The following is a 25915-nucleotide window of genomic DNA, read 5'->3' as shown; positions in this document are numbered from 1 at the left end:
CTGGGGAACCTGTCCCAGTGCTCAGGCACATTCCCAATAAAAAAAGGTGTTTTCTGATGTTCAAACAGACCCTGCCATGTTGCAGTGTGGGTCCATTGCCTCTGGTCCCGTCACTGGGCACAACTGAAGGGATTTTGATCCCAAAGTCTTTACATTGATAAGATCCCCCCCAGAGTCTTGTCCTGTCCCTGTCCCTGTCCCTGTCCCTGTCCCTGTCCCTGTCCCTGTCCTTGTCCCTCTCCCTCTCCCTCTCCCTCTCCCTCTCCCTCTCCTTCTCTCTCCTTCTCTCCCTCTCCCTCTCCATCTCGTTTTTCCCAGTTTCCTCATGTGTGACGTGCATCAGCTTCTTAATCATCTTAGTGGCCTTTTGTTGTATTTGGAACCCGTATACTGCCTGCCCAGAGTTATTTGCATAATCCAAAATACTGTAACTAAAAAAAAAGGGTGGAGTAAGAAGTGAAGTAGATTTTCTATGTCAATCAGGTCTTTTCTCATTGACTTAGGCTTTATGTAGGCTTTAGTTTAATATGGACTCTTAGAATGGTTTATGTGTGAGATAATCATATGTCAAAAGACACAGAAGCCTAGCTCAAGTGGCATGAAGAGACATGAAGAGTGGAATTTCCTGAGTCTAAAACTGGATTAGGAATAAGACAATGCTGCTTTTGTGATATCTGTAAGACCATCAAGAAAACATAAATAACAGAAAAATTACATTTTTAATGTAAAAAAAGTTACATACATAAACATTTCCCCCCATTATTTCTTTGCTTTGACTTTTATATTAATTGGCAAGACAGCGCTTGTCAGTTACAGTTTTCATCATTTACAAATTTATGTTGAGTCAGCTGGACAGTATGAAAGTTTCCTTCTACCCTTCCTCCTAAATGTGTGTTCTTTTAAAAGGCAGTGACTTCACTTAAAAGGTCAGAATGGTTTGGATCTGATGAGTCATTCTCCTACACCTTCTTTGTCTTTTCCTTTTTAGTGTGAGGCAGAGTGCCTGTTTTTTGACCTGTACTCTTTGTGTTAAATGGGTTGGAAAGTTAGCTTCCATTAAACTTAATCTTCAGAACTGCAAAATGTTCTTCTGTCCTCTGTCTCCTGCTGCACCTTTGATTTTGACACAAATGATAAATGTCAGAAGAAACTGATGATATCATGGAACTATTTTGTATTGAGATAATTTAAAATGTATTAAGAGGAAGGAAACTGTGTTATCATCTATTTGATTTGGCTTTTACCTAAAACATTCAATTTTCCAAACAATAATTTTTGTTTTTGTTGTTTTAAAGAAGTTTTTAATTTCCTTTTCTGTCTCAGAATCCAAATTTGAGTTTTAAATGTCTAAAGTTTGCTTTTGTCTTCATTTTCAGAAGAAATATTAAAAAGGTACTAAACCCCAGTATGTTGACACATTAAATTTGTTCTTGTTTAGTTTCAGTTGTGAGTGAAAGTTTGGAAAATAGATATTATCTGGGCCTTGAATTTTTAAAATTTTCATGAGGGTGTTATTTTCATAGTGCTTTAGCTAATGAGTAAATGAACTTTTTCAGGATATCTTCTTGGTGGGCATGTAGTACGTTTTTTCCATGGCCATGATGAGTGCTTGACAATTCCATCTACAGATCAGAATGATTCACAGCACAAGTAAGTGATGGTGCATTTTTTAATATTTCCTTCTTTCAAAAAGGAAAAATATGTCAGTTGAATTTGAGTTTAAGTAGATTAAACACTCTTTAAATCAGTCTTTAATTAGGCAGTGACATTGTACACAAAGCTGAGACCTACTAAGCAGAAAATCAGTCATAAATTCTTTCATTGTTGAGATTCAAGTAGTTGATTTTCCCTGAGATTTCATCCTCTTATGTTGCTTGTCTTTAGTTCATACTACTATAAGTAGATGTAAGAAAGTGTTAGCAGGAAGATGGTAATGTGAAAAAAAATCCCAAAATATCTCTGTAAGTTTGGCCTCTACAATGACTTTCATATTTTATATATTTTGCACTTTTTTCCCAACTATTAGCTTCTTAAAATTTGATTAACATTTTAAGATAACTACATCATATTAGCTAGACTAAAACACTTTTGTATTAAACTTATCTCTATAGTTGTCAACTGTTATGTGGGTTTATTATTTGAATTTTTCTGTATTTTTAAAATTTTTGTTACTCAGAGGAAAAGCAAGGCAATAATTTTGCTACACAAACCTGCTAGCTTTAAAAATCATATTCAACAAATAAGACCTTTCTACCTTTTGTGGTAAATAAGTTATGCTTTAGGTAGTATGATACTACAAGTAACATTCAATGAAGCCAGGTCTAAATTTTCCATGTTTACATTTCTATGGAGTAACAATGTCTCCAAGTTCTAAAGAGAATTTTTTATTGCTGTTCTTTCCATATATGTAAAGAAAAAAAACAAACTTTTGACTGGGTATGAAAATATACACACCCAGTATAAAAATTCTGGCAAACATGTTAGGATATTGCATTCAGATTTATTTTATAAAGGACCCATTTTAACAAGGTTAAAATAAGCACTGAGCTTTTTCATTGTGTTCAGAAACACTGTGCTTTGATACTTCTCTCACTTATTTAGAAGTCAGATATAGCTAATATTAAAACTAATTGTAGGGTCATATTCCCCAGTATGATGTGATTCTTTATGTAGGGTTGATGTGTGTTGTTATTGCCTTTAGATTTGCTTCCAAATTTTTTATGCTAAGTAAATAAACAGGTAAAATTAAAATATCTATTTGTCTGAATGAAACCTGTATATTTATAATCCTAAAATTGGAAAAAAAAAGTGAATGCTATACTGAAAATTTTTATATGTGTGATAGTGATAGATGATTTGAAGTTGTCTTTTTTTTGGATTTATGAGATGAGTAGCAGATGTAAGGCCAGTTTGTACTTTGTTATAATTGTAGGAGTCATGCTTACATTATCAAAACAAAATGAAAATACAAAAAAAACCCAAATAGGAATAAGAACAGGAGAGAGAGATGTAGAAAATGGTTGGGGTTTTTCCATCTTTTTATTTAATCAGTTCTGTGCCTTTCGTTAAGAAGGTTAAATAAGTGAAGCTGGACAAGAGTGAGGATTTCTTTTTTCATAAAGCAGAAGTCTTATTTTTGAGCGTTTCTGTAAAGAATGCTCATTAACAATTCACAAAGAGACTATTCTCTGACAAGAATCCTATGGTCTTTTCTTACAGGCCAAATGGAAATTCTTGGGGTGGACATATTGAACATCAAAAAGGCTAGCTTGGCAAGAAAAAAATGGATAGGTGGAATCAAGTAGATAGAAAAATGTTATGTGGATGCTGTTATAAAAAAACAGCAATTCTTTTTTAAGTATAGCTTTGTTACTGAAAAGCAGGTCATTAATTCAGGTCCAGAACTGCATATAGAAAAATCTGGAAAAATATCTGAAATTTTTAAAAGTATAGAAATTACAAGTGTAAGAGGTGAACAGAATCTATGACTGTATCAGGTGAACTGAACTGTATTTATGACTCTGAACTATACCTATGATAGTCCTTTAGAGACAGAATGGTTGTATTGGGCCAAGGAGAAATGAAGGAGGTCAGAGAGAGTGGAAATGAATACTTAGTTTTGAGCTTAGCTGGGATTTAGAGTCTGCCAAAAGTAAAATCAGTAAGGTCAGTGGGACCAGAGACATAGAATGAAAATGGAGAGCTCCAGATAGTTATTGTGCATTCAGTAAATTCAGAGAATCATGTAACAGGCCAGGTTGGAAGTGACCTTGAAAGATCAAATTCATAGAGTCTGGAAATGAAGATGAGTTGAAAGCTAGGAATTTATTTTAGTTTATTTTTGTACTAGAATACCAGTACATTTTCATGCAAAGTAAGGTGTGTAGGGTATATTACTACCTTTACTATGAGGAATATTTATCCTTACTCCTTTGGTGCACTAACATTTTGAAATATTTGATATCATATGTGTGCCCTTAAATGTGATTCCTAAATAAAGTAGAGGTGTAAATAAAAGTTCATTATCTTATAAAGCTGCTGTGTACAAATGATTAGTCATGCTCCAGTATACTTCACGATTCTTCCAGGATTTTATCGGTGTTGCTCAAGAAAGAGACCCTTAAGTGTTCTCAGTAGAAGAAAAGGTGTAGAAATACTTGCGCAGATATGAGGAACAAAACTTTTATTTTAAAAGCTGATTTTCAGGTCCCATAGTTGCATAAGAACATTACTAAGCAGCTTTTAAATTTTTTGCCTACTAGCTGTCAAAAGTAGGAAAAGAATTTGACAAAAAAATTCTGCATTTCAAAATGTTACTTTAATTCAGCTAGATAACAGCTAGATTGTGACATCTTTATGCATGGATTTGCTGTATTTGGTGAAGTTTGCCAGAGCAGGAAGGCATATTTTAAATTCCCTTGCTACACATTTTTTCAGACACTTAAGTACAGTAGAAGGTGTAGCTTCTGTGCATGCTAGGATGGATTAGTCCTTCTCAGAGGAATAATGTGTAAGAAAGTTTTTTTTTCTTTTGGTAGGCATTCAGACCTTTCCTGTTATCCATTTTATTTTCTATATTCATTATAAATGAGAAAGTTTATACAAATTCTGGTGGATAGATGACCAGACATGAATGATTATTAAGACATTAAAAACTTCCTGTTCCCGTGAACAGGGCTTCCATAGTTTTTCTTTGTTTGTATTTGATTATTTTGTAGAATATTAGTTTCTGCACTGAAACACATTACTAATCCACAGCCAAGAGTTCAAGAAAACCAAATTATAGTAAAGGCATAATCCTTTCCCTTCCTAATTTTTTCTCTGACTGCATTATTTGTTTTGTAAGGGCTATAATACAGAATTTTTGTTACCACCACAATTTTTTGCCCTTTAGTAAGAATCACAGAGATAATTTTAGGAATGAAGTCTCTGATGTCATGCTCTTGTTGTTTTCATCTGAAAATGTACATTATTTTTAAATATGGTATTTAAAACCATTGGTAATGTAGATTAATATGTTGGGAACTGCAGGAATTACATATTTTAATGGCTGATTAAATGACAGGAATATTTTTCCAGCCACTTTCAAGGGCAAGCATTTTATTAGCTCCTGAGAGAGAGTACCCTAATGGAAATAATCTAATTTACTTGGGACATTTTGATTGTTTGTCATAGTCTCACTAATGAGTAGGAATCTTCTGTCCTTTCAATGATATTTGTTTACTGGGAGAAAAGTAGTGAGTCATGTACAGTTTCCAGTGAATAAGTTGTAAATACCATGTAAGCACAAATAAACATAAGAAAATGGTTTTCTGAATCTTTTCTATAGGAAAGTATTTTATGAAACTGGAGGAGCTGGCATTAGAGCAAGGTCATTGTGGAGAGTAGAACCCCTTCGAATAAGGTACTGATATTTTGTAAACTTTTTTGGTTAGTAATTTTTGTTATATTAATAAAAATTTGATTGTTACAGACCCTTAAGGCAGAATATTCAATTGCCATTTATGATATGTGTTAGTAGGCTCTTTGTCAATAATAAAAAGCAATGTACTAAGATAAAATAATTTTTTGCTGTCTCCTATATAAAAAGCAGCATTGTTATGAGATATATGTACTTAACTCATTACTTCTTTCCAAAAGCATTCCTAGTTTTACTTGGAGTTTTATAAGCATGACTGTAAATAAGAGTAATAATATCCCTTCTGTGTTTCTTGGTTTTTTTTTTCTTTTTTAAAGATATTCTTCTTCCCATGTGATTATCTGTCTGTTATTCCCCTGCAAGTGAAATTTCAATATATATAATAAGAGTATGTATGGCCTTTGATGGCCATCTGAACTGTATGTTTTTTTTACCCATGGTGTGTTTGTGATTGTAAGTGAAATACCCTCGTAACTAACTCAGATGTAGGAAAATTCTGTGGAATGTTGAGTCCCCACTTAGGTTCAACTTGTTTTTTAGTCAGTCAGCTAAAATACAGTAGTTAATTTACATATGTAGGATTTTTTTATGGACACCATATGTAGCACCCTGATGAGATGGAGAGAGGGTGTAGAAACAAGATGGAAGCCATTCCAGGGTTCCCTCTGCAAATGAATTAACAGTTTTGATTTAACGCAAGTATTGAAATCAGAACCAAAAAGGGAATATATACATATATATATCATATTCTATTTTCTGAACAGCCTTTAAAACCTAAAGAAAAAAAATCTAGTTTTACTTACTTTATTTGAACTATTTTTTGATGTCTCTTACTTTTAGCTGGAGTGGAAGTAATATCAGATGGGGGCAGCCTTTTCGTCTTCGACATATTACAACAGGAAAGTACTTGGCTCTGAATGAGGATGAAGGAGTAGTAATATTAGACAGAGAAAAGTCAGACACAGCATCTACAGCATTTTGTTTTAGAGCATCAAAGGTAAATAAAAACCATGCAAATTTGTTCTGAATGTGGAGCATTCAAATACTAAATCTGAATTGTTTCACCAACTGTATAAATTACTTATAATTTCTAAATTGAGGCTAATGCTAAGAATTGTGCATTTAAATTCAGATGTAAACAACCACTGTCAGGAATAACAAAGGTTTCATGCACGAAAAATAAGAGCAATTAATGAACTTTAGAATAAACTAAACTGTTACCAGTTTAATAAAACAAGATTAACCCCAAATACAGTGCAAGATACAGTGGTTTAATATGAATACTTTAATAATTATAGACTTGTTATAGTTGGATAGAATCTCATTAGAGTGTTACATGTGCCAGCTCTATCTGTCATAATTGAGTTCAATTGAATTCAGTTCAGTTGCTATTCTTTATGCAGTGTGCTGATAAGAACTGAACTCAAATTCTTTCTAAATGTAAGGCAAATGTAGTCAGTGATTTCTAAACCATATGTTTTCAAATTATGCTCTTTAGTGAGCTGCTAATTGCATGTTATTAGCTTTTTCATTGTTTCCAGCTGGGAAAAACAGTACAAGGGAGAGACAATGAAGAATGATTATGGAGGTAGGCAAAATTAATAACTTTTTTTTTTCCCCCAAAGAAGTGAAAGGTTTTATAATCAAAGATGATTAAAAATTTTTTAATTCTTTTATGATTTTACTTATAAATAGTTGCCATAGCTGTTACAATGGAGTTTTTTATTGGCTACAAAAAGCTAAATTTTCCACATAATTCTGAATGCTGTATGATCATTAAGAAAAAAGAAATCCCAAAGTGAAAGGAATCTTTAGAATTAGTTATACACTAATAAAATCTAACAGTAATAGTATTGACAAATGCTAGACTTTTTTTAGTATAATAAATCAAATACTTCTTTTTAGCATATTTAAAGTAACAATGTTTATTGTGTGACTGAGTATGATATTTCATGACTTTTAATTTTAGCCAATCAAAATAATTGAAAAACTATCAAGAAATTTTCTTAGATTACTAAGGTTTACTTACCATGTAATTTTTAATTTTTTGTTCTGTGTAAAGGCTATGTAGTACAGATTGTACATTTGATGTTGCTCTGGGGCATTTATTACACATTTTTTTCCCATTAATAGCAAATCATTGGTAAGAATGGTGAGTATCCCAGGAGTGCCACAGCTACTGATTAAGCATTGAGTTAACATTCCTTTGATGCATTCGCTTTCTAATTGGACACTAGCTGTCCTGCTGTTTTTCAATATTTGAATCTATGCATATAAATATATAAATTTTGAGTATGTAAATTTAGTAGTTATGTATGCACATTCATAAAATTGTTGTTGTTACACTGAGTAAACATGCCCTATTTTCTAACTCTTTTTGGTAGGGTGTGCCTCAAAGGCACACTAGTGAAATTTAGTGCAGTGCCCAAAATGGCTAAGCTGAAGTACAGTAGTAATTATTTATGCAGAAGTAATTCATGCCTACTGTGTTTATACACAATATGGTTCTTAATGTACATTTTTATATTAAATCCAAGCTCAGTGTCTCATCATCCTGTCCCATTTGTGCTGTCCTATACAGAAAAGAATGTTTTTACCTCATGACAGGTTATGAATTTGGTGCCAAGAATAAGAATTGTTATTATTTATTGTTGGGGCACATAAGAGCTGCACTTTCTCATGGGTGGAGACATTAGTATTTACAAAGGTGAGGGGAAGAAGCAATGATAAATTTTCCTGAAGAAAGAAAGTTGGCGTTTGGGAAGGGAACAAACCCCAAAGATCAACCTGGACTGTAAGAAGAAAAAGGCTCTTAAGGCCAAGTGATATTACACACAGATTGAGGGGAGAAAGGACTACAGATGTAATAGATAGACTAGATATATTCAGGTGTTTTTGTCTTACTTTCTGCAAAAATGTACTTATAAACATTTTTTTTGGTTCATTTTCTCAATGAAGAGACCTTATCATTCACATGTACCTTAACACAGCCTGAGTTCAGGAAAATTGCAAGAAATCTTTCTAATGTCTTCCTGTCCAGTTGTGTACAAATTCTTAAAAATAGGGTGCTGGATACCTGTCTGTTTACAGCACCCCCATTCCTTAGACTAAAAGAATAATTCTGATTGAGAAGAACCCTGGAAAACCATCTAGTTCAGCCTTTTGTTCCAGGTAGGATCAACAAGCAGTTCAGACCAGGCTGTTTACAATAAGCATTGCTGCTGAATATCCAAGAGGAAACGAAACATTTCTTCATCATGGTATTCTTTCCTGTCTGGAAGCCAGAAAAAGGTTTTTTTAGGAAAAGATACTATCTTTGCCAGAAAGCAGAGCTATTTGGATATGCAAATCCTCAAGGCTACCCATGAGCCTGTAACACATGACAACTAAAATCCTCTTTTCCAGCAGTTGTTATAGAGACCCTCTAGCTGCAAAAGCACCTTCGTCCTCAATATTGTTATATTCCACTTCAGCAGACTTGTGTGTTACTTGCTTGTCAAAACCTATGATTGTATTCATAGTATTTTTACTTTCAATGGTGTTTTTCCCCTTTCAATGGACAACACTGGAAATTGAAACACTAATTTTGAATTATAAAATTCAAATTATAGTTTTCCTTAATATGTCTTTACATTGATAAGAACAGAAAGGAACTTTTTTAAACGATAAAGTAAGCTAAAGAACATTATGGTGCTGATTGCAATGAAAATAATGTGTAATGCATGCTTGTTTTGCTTTCTAATTGCTGCAAATTAAACTTACAAGCATTAGAAATTGATGGACCACTTCCCCCTCCAAATTCCATCTTTTATTTGTTTTAATATAGAACCTAATTTTGACCAAGTTTTAAAATTTCCACCTTTAAGGCAACAGATCTGTAATGCCTTGTGACAACAGAGACAGCAGTGTCTCTACACCAGATGGAATCCTGTTTTGAAATGGGATGTTCTCATTCCAGCACAATACTTGGCTCAGCATACACTGCTGAGGAGAATCTTGGGTCTGCTTACAAATTTCCTTGAGACCAAACACAGTGCTAACAAGAGCATATTTAAAAATAATTGTTGATTTTAATTTGTGTACCCCAAAATTAATATCTGAGATTTCATATTTTTTTTCTGTGGTGGTATGTAAAATTGACAATGAAGAAGTTATTGGTATAGTCTTGTTAAGTAACATTCTGACACATTCAAAAGTCACAGATGACTCATGCAGAAGGATTTGATATCATTTTAATATTACTGCCAACATGTAGCTGTCTTAGGGACTGAGCATGGCATTAGGATGTCGTAATAGCATGGCAGTAATCATAAAGTTTAATTTGGTTTTCTAGTAAGATCATAGGTATTGCAAAGGCCTTTACCTAAATTTGTCTCTAAAAGTTCAAATACTTATTTTTAAGTTAGTATTTTATAGTTATAATTTCCCAGTTAGCACTGCATTTCAAATGCAATATTAAACTTTTTTTTCTGTTTATTTTTAATGGGAAGGGAAAATTAGAAAGTGAAATGAAAGTACCTTTTTTTTTCTTCACTATTGGAATGTACAAATGTATAAAGCTAAGTATACAGAGTAGAGTAATACCAGTAGCAAGCTCTTATATCTGTAAACCTTTTTTTCTTTTGTTGAATTGCAGTATCTACGGCAATGCTTTTAACACAATAACAGTATGCAATATCAAAAGATAAAATTTTTATCAGCTCATTAAAGTTAGATTTAGTAAGGGTTCAGCAGACAGGTTGTTCTGCAATTCTTAGGACTGTCTAAAAAACCCTTAAGCTGGTAAAAATGTTTCCCTTACTGTGTTTTTACTATTGTAAAATCTTTGTAAGAAAAGTTGAGTTTATTTGTTCTGTTCACATTGCCATTTCTAATGTTCCTTTTATCACATAGGAAGCCATGATTCTTTCTCACTTTCTAATTCTTGACCTTCCTCTAGTATATTAAGCATCTTTTGAAAATATCATCTTTGACAGCTTTGCCCTCAAATTCCTTTGTTCATTCCATAATTTTTGTTTGTTTGGTTTGGGGTATTTTTTGTTGTTGTTGTTTTTGCTATTGTTTTTTATTATTTTTCCTTTGCCAACTTCCATGATTTAATTCACAGCCTAAGGGAGTCGAAGTGAGACTAGGCTGTGAAGAGAGGGTTTTAAAAGCCAAAGTGTTTGGATATTTTACTGTTAAGATATGTACAAGTATCTAGATAAGAGAAGGTTTTTTCCCCCCTTTTCCCTCAGTCATCTTTGTCTGACTAGACTTTTCAGCTGTTATAAAATACACCATGTCTTTGCACACTGTGATCAAATTACTTGGCTGAAATCCTAGAGAAGCTGGACAGGGAGCAAAGAGAAAAACACGATAAAGAGGAATTTGTGTTGTATTTCTCAAAGTGAGAACAGCCTTCAGGCACTTGAACTAATTCTAAAAATTTAATTCTGAAATGAAAAAAATTGGGGTATTTTTCACTACATGCAGTGTTGTCAAAAGGGATCTGTATCACTCATTTTTTTCAAAAAACTAACTTAATTAGGATTGCTTCTTACCACCCTATGATTTCTTCCTCTGAAATTTTCACTGATGCTTGATTATTGATGCAGACACCATATTTGAAGAAAAAAGGTTTTAATCTTCACGTTACTATGCTACAACAAATAATTAATTGCTAACAGTTTGTGAATTTCTTCTATTTGATTGTATTTTTCACTGAATGTCCTCACTGCATATGTGTATTGAAATAGTTCATCTTTTTCTGTACTCGACAGCACAGTCCACACAAATATGATGTGACATGTTTTCCCTGTAGTCTTGACATTGAAATGGTATCTGCAAGCATGTCTTGTAACTTCATTCAGCTTCATCTTGGCATTATAATGCTTCCTGATTCAGCTGAAATTATTGTTGAAATGTGAGAGTTAAATTACGTATAAATGAAAGCAGATTAGCATAGATATAATACAACTCCTGTTTACTCCACAGAGGTTGAACATTATATAAACTGAAATGAAATAAAAAAAACTTGTCACACATATAAAACCGGCACAATCTCATGTATTCATAACTTGCTATTAACAAAGTTTGCAGCATAATTCTGTTCTTATTCCTGAATTAATTTTTAAAGGACAACTACTTTATTTTGAAGTGATGAAGCCCTAAAATCCTCTAGTTGTGAATGAAGAATAATGGGATTAAGAAATAAATTTGGCTTAGATAATGGGTTTTCCAGCCAAGCATTGAGCAATAGCTTAAAGCAGTTTGAAAGAACCCAAATCTTCTTACAAAGTGGATAAATAAACCCACTATTTATTTATTTATTTATTTATTTATTTATTTAAATAAATTTAAATAAATTTAAAACATTTAGAAACTTTTTAGTAAAGTAGAAGTAAAAAGTAAAGAAAATATAAAACCAAATCATGCTTTTGAAACAATGAATATTTTCTTTTTTGATGGTTTTTCAATAGAGGCATTTTTCTCAGCAAAGTGTGTTCCTGTATATACAAATTATAAGCAAAGACTTACTCAGCATAAAAATACATTTCAAAACAGGTTTATTTTTATAATTATTTTTCACTTCTAAGCTAAAATTCAACCTTTTCGGCTACATAGAGTTCTTCAGACTGTTAAACTGAAACTTTACTTAGATCCATTTACTTTACTCCATTATTGAATAGGTTCAGATAAACATCTAAAGATTTTTTGTAATAATCAGCTGCAATTCACTGTAATAGATTTTACTTGATTTTTCTTGCTTCAGTGAAAATAATATTTCAGATTTGAAATTATTTTTAATCACAGTCTGAAAAATTAATTGGATAGAAGCTGAAGTTATGTGAATTGAAATTTAGCTGCATCTTAACAGCATAAATAGCATAAATATTTTTCAGTATTGTAATATGTGTCAGTGTAGAATTCAATGCTTTATCCTGTTCCAGTACATAGATTAAATATCAATTTTATTTTATCTCTTTAGGAGCTGAAAGAAAAGCAGGAATCTAGTCTCAAACGTGACATTGATGGTATGGGAGTCCCAGAAATAAAGTATGGAGATTCAAGCTGTTTTGTCCAGCATGTGGCCACTGCCTTATGGCTGACTTACAAAGCACAGGATGCTAAATCAGCACGTTTAGGTCCCTTGAAAAGAAAGGTAATGTTTGGAGGTTTGGGGGGTTTTTGTTTCGGGTTTTTTTTAATTACTTATGAAATACATGTGTGAGTTTAATTGTCTTGTGCTCTTATATTGAATATGTGAATATTTCACTCTGAAAATGAAAACAGTGATGGATATTAACGTAACCATGTAATTGAAGAAAAACTTTTTCATTGAGAAATGTATTTAACTACTTTTTTCTTAGAGGAAATTGTTTGTGCTCAATTTTTATTTTTTACACCAGTAAAAGAGAGAAATTCCTGATTTAGGTAATTATTTAAAATCTAAATTTAACTGTTGCAACTGGTGTAAACCAATAAATCATCTAACATTCACTGGTGTTTCAGGGGATTTTTTAATTAAGTATATTATGTGAAATGGCAATTAAATTTGTCACTTAAGAAATGGCCTTGGAAAATAATCAAGTTTCTTAAGGGATGTTAGAGAATAATTTCCTCCAAAAATGTTAGATGTAATTGTGATGTGACATCAAGGTCTTTCTCTCAGTCTTTTGATTTTATGGTATTAATTAACGGCATATGACCTGTTATATCTTGAAATTTTATGTTCATATTTCATCCAGTTAAGAGGTTTTATACTAGCTCCACATAACTTTGTCATTACCAAAGGATTCCTTTACTCTCCATTTGTAGAATTTTACAACTTGAACCTATCCTTAGAACATAAAAGAAAAAAGAGGGGCATTACTGAAAAGAAGTTTGAATTCTTTAGTTCCTTGTACACATGTACCTTCATCAGAGAATACCCATAGACAAGCACTGCAGCACAGAACAATGAGGTCCTTCTCACTCTCCCTAGGCACAATTACATTTATTCATATGCAGCACACATGACATGATCATCGTCAATGGGCAGTGAGTGCCCAACCCCTCAACTGCTCAGCAACCTGACTGGTCAGAGAAATTGTTTAAATGCCAGTCATTCAGTATTTTCTTGATAAAAAATTAAACCATACAATGATGGCCTCTTCCTTTCCCATGCCACAACTGGTTGTGTCATTCTGTTTCTTCAGAGGGTCCAATTTTACTTCTTGGAAAGGCAATGTGTAGATTCTTCCTCTGTGTTCAATGAAGAACTTTACAATAGCTTCCTGTGGCATTTAGTATTTTGTTTCTCCAGTTTTCTGCTCAGCAGCAAGGGAGTAAAAGAACTTCCATAATTGCCTGTCACTTTTATTCTCCTTTGAAACTGTTCCCTGCATGTTCAAAGACTTAAAATCTTTTGTTACACTCTCACCTGGAGAATTCTGTCTTGTTATGTGTCTTCAAACAGAAGAAAATGCAAACCTTCTAGCTTCATGCAATTGACTTTCCTGTGGAGGCAAGAAACAGTTTTTCATACCCTGCAATATATGATACTAGGCTATAATCTTGTTAGCAATTTGAGATATACATCCATTTAAATTAATTTTTAAATCCATAAATCCATCCATATAAAATTAATTTTTCTACAAAAGAACGCAAGTCATTGCTTGGTATTTATCCTCTGCCATCATTTTGTCAGGCAGTTTTCACTTTCACTCACTGTAATCCTTTTGAAGTTGTCCTGCACTTTTTATGACATGACTCATTAGCCCTAGGAAGACTGAGAAATACCTTGTTTTTGCAAAAGGCAAAGGATACTTTTAACCTACTATTATCACATGCAGCTTCTGCAAAGCTAGAGAGAGGAGAAAACAAGCACGTGATTATTTTTGTTATAAAACACTAAAAATTCCAAGTAAAATTTTCTGGTTTTTGGCTTTGGTGTAGTTTCAGATATCTAATTTTATATTAACAAATATGAAAGAAATTCTGACATCATTTATGAGGCATTTGTTGCATGATTTCTGCCAGAATTTTTATTTGTTGTCTCTCTGTCTCTGAGACTGTGGTCACCAAGGGTTCAAGATTTTGCCAAGGTGATGTTTACATCAGTACTCTTATCAATATCCCTCCACCATCCAATGAGTGATGAATGTCTGCCTTTTCAGTTTGAGAGCTTGCTTTTGTGCAAGTAATGAACTCCTGCAGAGCTCTGAAATGCTAGAGCTCAGGGAAGAGAAAAACCTATGCTACATGATTTGGATCCATGCTTATGAGGCCACTTCTCACAGTGCTGGTCAGTGCCTGCTGTACTTCAACAAGCAAGGCATTGCCAAATGCCTTTTTATATGCAGAGAGGTGTTTTATCTGAGGAACTGATGTAGTCAGTGCTGGATGCTTCTGCCTGTCATGTACTTACTAGAATTCTAAATAGCACTTTCCTGTCATTGTGATGTTTCTGGATGATTTAGTTGAGGCTTGGGTTATTTGTTTGTTTTCTGCTGTGATTTTTGGGTTTTTTGTGGAATTTGTTTTGTTTTGTTTTTCTCCAGAGAAATAGGAAAGATTAGGTCCTTGTAAAAGAGTTTTCCCTCATCCACTGGATACTTATGGAGAAGAGTTGCATATCTGCTCAAAAACAATGAAGATGCAATTATTTTGCAAGGCATGACAGCTTTAATACCCTATTTGTCAAGTGTTTTCATTCCTATAGCTCCAAAATGTGGACCTAAATACAATAGCCGAGGAAAAATTTAACTGTCAAATGTTTTCTTACTGTTTTGTGATGGGAAGAGCAGATCTTCTCTTAGTCTTCAGTTTCAAAACCTCAGGATCTTCTCTATGGAAACAGTGATATTTAAGCTAACAAAGTCACACACAGTGTGATTCTATACAAAGAAGTATCTGAAAAAAGAGGAAAGATGACCAAATTTTAAACTGGTCTCCTTTAATAAAGTATTATTAATGTAATAATTCAAAAATATCTTTTTTCCATGGATGCTGCTGTCCAGATAAACTAGCAGGTGATGTTTGTCTCTCTCAAAAGCTCTTCCTCAGAGTGTTTGAAGGAGCAGAGCACATGTGTAGTGTAGATTCTGCCAAGAATAGATACATCACTTTTCAGTGCCTTGATACACTTATATGCTAGAATGTACAAAAGTTGTTGGTAAATATCTTCCCCATTTGTGGTAGTAAGGACTCATATAACATTATTAATTTCTTTATTAACTATTCATGCCCTCAGAATTACTCTGCTAACTAGGAAGGTGGGTTGCAAATTTTTATTATCTCAAAGCTAAAAAGATACATTTTTTGGTGGAGAATTCAGTAGATTGTCTCTCGTAGAAAGAAGCAGGATAACTCACATTTACTTCCTACAAAATTGCTGTAGGATTTTGTATGACTCAAAATGACCAAGACTTATTTTTGTGACACCTAAAAGTGACATTAGCTTTCTGTGACTTTGTGGTTTTTTTTCAAAGTGAAAGATTAAAATCCTGCAAAAGGATCTCTGTTATTGCTTGAAGTTCACATGATATTCATATCTGGTTTGGATAAGAATGAAACATATTCTGTAGAAATAGTTGAATGAATCAGAAGTTGCTCGTAAACACTATTGCTCCTTTAGTACCACTGTAATATTTGTTTTTCACTCCAGCTTGATTTTTCTTGTCAGCAGTCTTAAAGCATGAATCTTTTAATTAATGATGCTTAAGAAAATGATGTTTCTCTTTCCCTGAGGGCTAGAATACATGAAAAATGACATTTTTGTTACAATTTGAAAATGTTTTTTAAGAGTATCTTTTTAATGAATTGTAGAAGAATAAAAAATACATTACATTGTCTTCTCTGAATAACTTATGTGAGACTGAAAAACTTGTCATTTTTAATGGGTGTCTAGATAAAGTGATTAACAAGTCTTGATATATGCAAATTACTTTTTTTCAGTGAAGTATTGAAATAAATTGAAAATATTTAAAAGCAAAAAGTGTTTTTAAGTAATTATTGTGATAATTACTGACTCTCAACAGGTTATATTACACCAAGAAGGTCATATGGATGATGGTCTCACGTTACAAAGATGCCAGCGTGAGGAATCCCAGGCTGCTCGAATCATTCGTAACACTACAAGCTTATTCAGTCACTTTATAAGGTAGTTGCTATCCTTGTTTAAAGTATTCTGAAATTATAATAATTTTTCTAAGAGAATCCTTCTGTCTTGCTTTCAAGTATATGAATTTAGAAGCTATTAGAAATATACTTTTAGTGATTGAAATTTGAAATTTTGATTAGTAATGCCTTAAATAGATCGAACAATTTATGTGAGATTATTTACATGAAATCTAATACCTTGAAGCCAGAAGCAGTCTGGATCATAATCCAGGTGGAAGAAAACATGCTAACTGATCTTAGTCTAACTCTGTTCAATGGTTCCTAGAACTTTGTGTCATTTCATCTATAGGAATATATTTTTCTACTGAAGAAACTATTTTTTTGTAGTTTGTCAGAAGTTTTAATTATGATGATGAAGTGTTCACCTTGTAATACTTGATATAATATTTGATGAAAAAAATAAAGAAAAAGGAGTTTGTAATTAATTACTAATTATGAGCCTGTGTTTAAAACTTTATTACTTCAATATCTCAAGAACCTGCACCACTCCTTTGTATTTCTTGGGCTGAGGATATAAAACAGCCACCTTTGCCAGCAGTCAGTGCCTGCTAGATGATACAATTTATAGCAGTAAGGCTGTGGAAAACTGGGTTATCACACAAGATTGAGGAAGTACTTGGGCAGAAAAAGACATTATTTTACTGAAAACAGAGACTCCTTGAAACACTTTATATTTTTAAATCCCACCCTTTCTATTTACTATATGGAATAGATACAGAAGATCTAATTTATGGTTAGGATTACCTGCTACTTTTGTGGTTTTTTCCTAGAAGACTGTGGGTGTATAACTTCAATAACTGCTATTGTTACTGCACACTACACCTATAACTTTAATGAGATTTAAAATATCTAAACAAAATCAATTACTGTAGAAAGAGAACTTTCATCTCTTTTTTTTTTCTTTTTGCTGAATTATATTGTTTCTTCTTCTATTTATTTTTTAATTTTTTAAAACATTCTCTATGTTTATATCAACATAGAAAGGGAAATATGATTCCACTTCAGGAAGCTCTGAATGCTGGACACCCCAAAAATAGATGTTTGAATGATGTTCAGCTCAGATCATCCAGTGCTTATATTCATATATCAGACATGTAACGATACTCGATTTAGGTACCAAAAGAGAATAGGCTGCCACATAAATTACAGTGGGGAAATGATTAATGTTGCCAGTCTTGTTGTTTTCCATAGTGGGAACAACAGAGCACTATCACCCATGGCCCTGCCTGTTGAGGAGATGGCTCAGACTCTGCAAGACCTGATCACTTACTTCCAGCTTCCCGAAGAAGACCTGCAACACGAAGATAAGCAAAACAAACTTCGCTCACTCAAAAACAGACAAAATCTATTCAAAGAAGAGGTATAGAGAAAGGGATTTTTTCATTATTTTAAGTGTCTCACAAACATGGAGTTTGTCTCACAAACATGGAGAAAAGTTTAGATGTATGCATGTTATCATCTGGATACGTGCATATGATCTATAATGTAATGTTACTAGTTGAAATATATATATGTAAGTATATTAAACTTGTCACAAGCCATGCACCTTGTCATAAAATTTGATCTTAATACTCTTGATCTGAGCATTTTTAAATGGCTCTTATTTTACAAGAAATTTCTCTTTCTCTGTGTGAAGTTATACAACCTGGATACTCCGAATGAATGATAAAACCTGGGTCAAGAATGGATGTTATTTCTGATGTCTTTTCTGTCCTGCGAATCTGCCTGTAACTTTTTACCTCTAGACACTCTGAAGAATGCCAGTTTTAGAGAAGGTTATGCATTACATAATTGTTGAATTGCTCCTCTCTGAAAATGGAATAACTGCATTTTTGTAGAAATACTGAACACATTTTATGATGTTTTTAGACACATTTGAATTGCTTGCAGGTTATACCATTTGAGTATGCAATCAAAGTGAAGTTACAAATCTTTTGTAGTATTTAACAGTCTTTGATTTACAGCTATTTAATTGGATAGTAAAATTTCCCCTTTTTTTAATCAATGAAAATTCCTTTTGATCTAAATTTAAAGGGTTCTATTTCCTTATGCAAGGAAGATTTAGGTAAAAAAGAATGTCCTTAAAATTGTAAAAGCCTTTATTTTCAGATTTTTATTCCTTATTTTGCATAATACCTAGTTGTGTAAGGAACAGTATGGAATAATTCTCTAAAATTGATTCTTTTTATACAGAAAAATACCTACTCAAATCTTATAAGCACAACTAGTTTGTTGTTTGGGATTTTCCTAGCCGAAGATAATGCAACCTTCCAATTTATACAGGAAAAAGTCTTTAAAAAAATGATGACCAATGCTTTTTCATGTACAGTTCACTTTCCTCTCTGTCATATGTATTTAGGGAATGCTGGCACTAGTTCTAAATTGCATTGATCGCTTAAACGACTACAACAGCGCAGCTCATTTTGCAGGAATTGCAAGAGAAGAACATGGTGGTACATCATGGAAAGAAATTTTAAATCTCCTTTACAAATTGTTAGGTAAGTTCTTCAAAAACTTACTAATGTAAAAAAACCTCCAGAATACAAAAGCTTGGTATCCTACTTGCTGCTTTGCCACCAAAGAATATTTCGAGTATTATTCAGTTTATTATGTAAATTACAGAATTTCTTCCATATACTTACTGCTATTTATTACAGACAACAGAACTTATTGAGCAATTTCACATCAGAAAATTAGATCTCAAGTAGGAAAAATTCTTTGAAGCATGCCAAGCCCTTTTTTAAAATTATTTAAATGTACTTGTGATATGGAAACAGATGTGATTTATTATTTCAAAAATTAGAAAAACTGGAAAACAGTCTTTTTACATGAAACTGAAAAAAAATCTAAAAGCAGTCTGCTCAATCCATTTTTGTAATTTGAAGCTTAATATTCATGTTAATGTTAATAAAAATAATTAGATTAAAAAAAAGGGTTTTTTTTTTCAATATCAATGCCAGATTTTCTACAGCACTGCTATTCAGGAGCGAATTGCTTCTGTGTTGAAATATGACCAAAATTATAGAGCAGGAAAAATATGTTTATGTGTATTCTTTAAATTTCTTGTTTGATACCCAGTTTGCATTGTACCTCATTTAGGAGAATTTTATCTTCTGATGGAGATTAAATACATTCTATATTCATTGTAAAGGAAGGTAGTCTTAGTCTATAGGAGATAAGGAAGTTGAGAGTCAGGACAAGAATAAAAGAAACAAGCTTTGGGGCATGAGGTTATTCACATAGAACAGACATACAGGCGCTTCTAATGACATCTCATTGCCTTAGAAACTAAAAAGTTACCACTGGCTGCATTTTGCTACAGTTTATGAGTTTGAAGAAAATCAGAATGAAAAGAAACTCTTTAATACTATGTGGATTTTTTTCAGATTTTATCTTAATTTACACCTGCAGGTACCTTTTGAACACAGTTATTCTGATGTAATATTTATAGTGCTTCATAATAAACATCATTGACAACTGTATACAAAAGGTGTTTTTTGTTACTTTTTTTCTCCCAATGATATATGACTTCTAGAAGGAAGAAAACTAACAGTATTGCTTGAAAGACTTGAATGCTGATGAACTTTCAAAGTGCAGTCTGCACTACTGAAAGACTAAAAAGCTGTGTATTTTACAACATTATAATCAGAAAGTAGAACTAAACACCAATATGCCTTATCTGCACTTCATCTCAAACTTCTGCATATGATCTTCCAACACTTGGTAGGAAAAAATTGAAAAAGAATTGTTTCAGCCCCATGATCAGGACAGCACTTGATATCAAGCAAGGGTGCTGGATAAATTCTATTTAAATTTAGCAACAAAATAAAACATAAACAAAACATAATTTTTGCTGAGATTCTTTTTTATCCAGCAGACCTTGCTAAACTTAATGAAATATGTACTTAGAAATTATGTCAGTTGCTGATATTCAAAGTAGTGAAAATCTCAATTCTTTCTTATGGTAACAAATATGGACTTGTCTTTTCATTGTTTTATGGAGCTAGTCTAAAAATTATGTTAAAATACCTATGATAAACGTTGTTGATTTTAAATGGAAATCTCCTGTTGTAAAATTATAATTTGTGGTTTTTTCCAGCTGCTCTCATTCGTGGCAACAGAAACAACTGTGCTCAATTTTCCTGTAACCTTGATTGGCTAATCAGTAAATTGGACAGATTAGAATCTTCCTCAGGTGAGACTCACTTTTACAATGTAAACTAACTATCAGTCAATGCCTACTTTACCTTATTGACAGAGCAGCTTTCTATGAAGCCAATACATATTAGAAAACAAATATAACTAGGAGTTTGGTTTTGGTATATTTTTTGTTTTAGTTTTTGTTTGTGGTTTGTTTTGGTTTTAGTTTTTGTTTGTTTGTTTTTGTTTTAATTGGCAAAAGTACTATTTTTTAAGAGATGTTCATATGGCCTTTTTTCTTCAATATATTTGTTATGTGCTGCTGTTATAATACTATATCCAGTTTGTGTTGAACATGACTGATGAATTAAGGGACTGGTCAAAGAGTATCAAGAGTGGTGTACCATGAAATAACACATATTTGTGGCATGCATATAAACCCCATACAGATGTAGATTATAGGGGGTTTTTTACCGTGTAGTATTCAACAAAATATTGATATTTTGTTGAATACTCCACTGTAAAGCAAATTTTAATAGGGAGCACTATACAGTGCTCCCTATTAAAACCTTTACCTCTTCCATTGAAAAGAAGGAGCTAAACTAGCAAACTTCTCAAGTGGTTTTAAAATTGTGGCCATATTCAAAAGAAAAGAGAAATTAACATTTTTATTATACATTTATTCCTAATGTACCATGTTCATATAATTACTTCTTAGAAGTGGTTTCATTCCCTTTTTAGGCTAGAGAAAACATAGCCTCTTGTAAAGATACTAATTTACTGAGCTTTTATGTTGTGTTCAGTGGTGCAGGTGATTTAATAACATAATTTTTTCTGGGGCATTCATATAGGTATTTTGGAAGTGTTGCACTGCATCTTGACTGAAAGCCCAGAAGCTTTAAATCTAATATCGGAGGAACACATCAAATCCATTATTTCACTGTTGGATAAACATGGGCGCAATTACAAGGTATGTTTTCAAAAAATTCAGGATGTAATGTTAATTTTACAATAATTTATGGGGGAAAAAAGATGAGAAATGTCTACATGGAAATATTTGATTTTAGTACCTTTAAAGGAATAAAATAACCTTAAAGTACACCTGCAAAATTTCTTTGTTGAGGTTAAAAGAATGTTTATTATATAATTGCTTTTCAGCAATTTTCAAATACCAAAAATTTGTACGAGAAGTAAACAGTTAAGAAATATTGGTAACCAGTCAGAACATTGGATTTGATGAGAAAATGAAGTATTGTGGTGGCTGTAAGAAAGTGGGCAGAGTAGCTTGCTTCGTGATTCAGGGCTCTAGAGAAGTAGTGGACTACTTTGCGTACACAGATATAGAGAACTATGTCCTGCAAAGTCATTCCTAACTTGAGTAATAATAATAGTAGCAGAAAAGAAAAAAATAAATTGACAAATCAGAAAAATAATCCAAATATCTGAAAACACAGGTGTTCTGAAGAAAGAAAAAAACCCCTGAGTTTCCAGAAGATATACTGGATGAAATTAATTTAGACATCAATATGCAATTTATTATGATAGAAGAAGGTGAACAGAGTTTCTGGCTGCGACCAGGATGACATCACAACACAGACGAAGATATAGGTTTTTGTGTGATTTTCTGATGTGAGTTTCCTTCCTCAATTAAAATTTTATTTCAAAGACTGATAACCTCGAGGAAGAACAGAAAAAGCTTTAGTGAGGTGAAATTTCCTTCTTATAATTCACTAATACAGAGAACCTAACCATCTACAGATACAGTATGAAGTCATTCAAGTAGGCATAAGAAAAAGCTTTGAAATTACAGCAGGAAGTTTAGTCTACTGTTTTTATCTTTTAGCAAGATTACTGTGTTATGCCAGTCACCTAGAAAGAACGTTTTCTCTGAAACATCTCAATGTAAATCTTATAGTGAGAATTTACAGCAGAAACAGAAAATGTACACATGAAAAGAATTATACTGCATAATGGATTTGTTCATTTCCATTTGTAGTGTCTTTGACTATACTTTAGCAAGTAATGAAGGGTGGGAGGAAATGAATTTATCTGTTATTCCACAAACAGTATATCTTGTTCTCCTGCTATATTTGAAATTCTGTTGAGACTTAGGAAATAAGAAAAAGAATGAGCAAAATAGTCCTGGAAATTATTGAGTTGAAGGACTTTTTAAATTAAAAGACTTCTGTCAGAAATAGAGTCAGCAAATTCACAGAGATTATTTAAACAGTTTACATGTAAAGTCTGAGTTCCTACTAATCATTAAGTTTACTAAGATGCTTTACAACTCAGTACTGATCAGAACTTATGTTGTTCTTTAAATAATTACCTCTGTCCTTCTGCTAGATGGTTTCTGCCCAATGGTAGTATAAAGGGAAATGCATAGGCTGGGACATAGAAAAGTGTTTAAGCAAACTTATTTATTAAACAGGGTAAGCTGTTAATGGTGGGTTTGCATTAAATTCACTAGTCAGACAACAGGAATAGCTAAAATGAAGTTTATATTCTGCTGTTTCTGGAGTTGTACAATAGTAATAACATAATCAATGGTGTGAATATGAGTCTTCATTGTGGAGGTGGTGTGTAGCAGTTTAGACCACTTGGGCTCATTGCTCAGAGACTGTTTGTCAGAGGTCAAGTACAAATTGAAGCTTCTCTGGGTTTTATTTTGTCAAAGTGTGCAGCTTTGTTCCTCAGCACTAAGCAACGTTGTGCTACTCTATTTGCTCTTCCAAAACCTCCTGCTCCAGTACTCTGGGAGAATTATATCAATCTCTTTCAATTTTCAGACTCAAGAAAAAAAAAAAAATCTGAAGTTTTAGAATAATGTCTTTCTGAAATTTTGTTTTGCTTTATAGTGAACTTTTAAAACATTTTTCATTTTATAAATATATTGATTATTTCACAAATTGAAACATTCTTTCCAGAAGAGACTCATAAGCAGTCACGTCATTGCCATTGGGAATTATCCCCTAATTTTGCAGAGGAAGTCTTTTGGGCTGCAGAAAATATATCAAGGATTTTTGGTTTATATTCAAATTTTTAATGAGATTTAATGAAGGAGTCTTAAAGAGTTGACACATACAGCTGTGTTAACTTTGTCTTTTTCTGATCAGAATGAGAATAATGAATCTTAAAGAAAGGTTTTTGATGCATTCTCAAACCCTGTGCTCTGATTTTAAGTTCCACAAATGTTTGATATCCTCTATCAGTAGTACAGACTACACTTGGTCCAAATATGTGAAAAGCATATAGAAAACAATAATGGGTATTATATCCCTTCCTTTAGGCCTATTCTGAATGTAAATTAAGCTGACAACTGAATAAGAGTGTATGCTCCTAGCTGCCTTTATCTTACTTCTAATTTTTCTTTTTAGGTTCTCGATGTGCTTTGCTCTCTCTGTGTCTGTAATGGAGTTGCAGTCCGTGCCAATCAAAATTTGATCTGTGACAATTTACTGCCTAGAAGAGACTTACTTTTGCAAACACGTTTGATTAATGATGTGACAAGGTATATTGATATGCTTTACTGTTATATTAGAAAAAAATTGAGTTTTCTTATCTTCAGTAATTAATTGAATGAAAGACTGTAACCTAAGAAATGTCCCAAAGCTTTCAATACTGAGAAACACACCCTAGGAAGTGTTAATGTATTATGTATTAACTTCTGGGAAAAAAAAAATTAAAATTTACTGACAATAGGGCATCTGTATGGAATCTAGGATCAAATAGAAATTGCTATTCCATATTCAGAGCTGTTCTAAAATGGAAAAATGAAAGTTGCTTGTTTCCGAGTCAAAACAGGCACAGAGCATGTAAACATACTCTGAAGTACTTGTGTATTTTGATTTCCTGTCAAACCTACTCCTGGCTTTTTGATTTTAGAAATGATCTTGTCATTTTGCTTTTGACTGTAAGTTTTTCAAAGCATGAAACCTCTACCTTAGAAGATGATTCTACACCAGCTTTATTATTTATAAAAAATGGTTCACTATTTAAAATATTATAAGCAAAGTGTGGGTATTTACATTTGTATCATACTTGTAAAGTGAATTTTACAATTATGCAGCAATATAATTCCTATGTCACACTTTATGTTCACACTAACTGGCTTACATTTTCTTTCTTAGCATAAGACCAAACATATTTTTGGGTGTTGCTGAGGGCTCTGCACAATACAAGAAGTGGTACTTTGAGTTAATAATTGATCAGGTTGATCCATTCTTGACGGCTGAACCAACCCACTTACGAGTTGGATGGGCCTCTACTTCAGGTTATGCCCCCTATCCTGGAGGTGGAGAAGGATGGGGAGGCAATGGTGTTGGTGATGACCTCTACTCTTTTGGGTTTGATGGCCTCCATCTGTGGTCTGGTGAGTACTTTGTGAGCTACCACTTATTCTTACATTTGACGTTTACCCATCTTTACCTTCCATTTTTTGTATCTATAACATGCTGTTTTATGGTGAGCTACATTTAGAACTCTGGGTTATCATGAAGTTATTTAGAAGCTCAGATCAGACTTCTTGTCTGATGTTAGCCAGTATTGAATTATACCAATTAGACCTTTTAGCAGATTGCTTCTGTTTTCATGATTTTGATCACAGGATGGAATTTTCCAGATCTAGATCAATACTGACTTAATTCTATCTGTCTAAAATCAGTGGATGCATTGATTGCAGATAAATTTATTCTATACAAATTGACATTTACATTATTATTTTGCTTTAAATCTAGAGTTGAAGGAAAATGACAGTTATTTTTAAACCTGTTGATAGATCTGACAAATTGAATTAAGATTTTAAGAAATAGTTTTATGAAAGTTTTTTCAATTAAAAAAAATTGCTACGCTACTGCCAATTTTATAATTTTAGTCCTTGTTTATAGAGTCTTTAATTATGAACTAGCCCTTTATTTTTTTCTTCCAGATTTCTTTTGCAAGCACAGTAAATGATGGTTATTTTTCAGCTTGTTCTGTTTGTGGCTTATATTTTAATGTGCAATTTTCAAGGCATGTAGACAAAATCCTTAGTTTCCCCATATTTCTCAGTGCCTTTAAATCTTGTATACATCTAGCTATTCTTTAATTGCTCTGAAAATAATAGAGTGAGGCCATGCAAAGGAAAGGTCTGTTTTATTGAGTGTCTATGAATGAAGTAAGTTTTATGACATTTACTCTAATAATTAATAATCTGAGTGTTTCCTTTATCCA

At 32.7% G+C, this 25915-nt stretch overlaps 1 protein-coding gene across 2 annotated transcripts in view; it reads left to right on the top strand.

The window, feature by feature from the left end:
- Positions 1 to 25915, top strand: part of RYR3 (ryanodine receptor 3) — a 195398-nt gene that overhangs the window by 56864 nt on the left and 112619 nt on the right. Inside the window, exons 8-18 of one of the 2 annotated variants that reach the window (XM_066321419.1) lie at positions 1557 to 1650; positions 5330 to 5404; positions 6260 to 6416; positions 12390 to 12563; positions 16423 to 16544; positions 17756 to 17924; positions 18924 to 19062; positions 20664 to 20759; positions 21556 to 21674; positions 24082 to 24215; positions 24835 to 25076. In XM_066321419.1, coding sequence (XP_066177516.1) covers positions 1557 to 1650; positions 5330 to 5404; positions 6260 to 6416; positions 12390 to 12563; positions 16423 to 16544; positions 17756 to 17924; positions 18924 to 19062; positions 20664 to 20759; positions 21556 to 21674; positions 24082 to 24215; positions 24835 to 25076 — 1521 coding nt within the window. Of the gene's footprint in view, positions 1 to 1556; positions 1651 to 5329; positions 5405 to 6259; positions 6417 to 12389; positions 12564 to 16422; positions 16545 to 17755; positions 17925 to 18923; positions 19063 to 20663; positions 20760 to 21555; positions 21675 to 24081; positions 24216 to 24834; positions 25077 to 25915 lie in introns of those variants that run through there. The other variant, XM_066321418.1, reaches the window with a different exon arrangement.

This window comes from Sylvia atricapilla, chromosome 6 (genome assembly GCF_009819655.1).
Source record: "Sylvia atricapilla isolate bSylAtr1 chromosome 6, bSylAtr1.pri, whole genome shotgun sequence".
Classification (NCBI taxonomy): Eukaryota; Metazoa; Chordata; class Aves; order Passeriformes; family Sylviidae; genus Sylvia; species Sylvia atricapilla.
The sequence above is the reverse complement of the archived record's forward strand: the minus strand, read 5'-3'. Positions and strand labels throughout refer to the sequence as shown.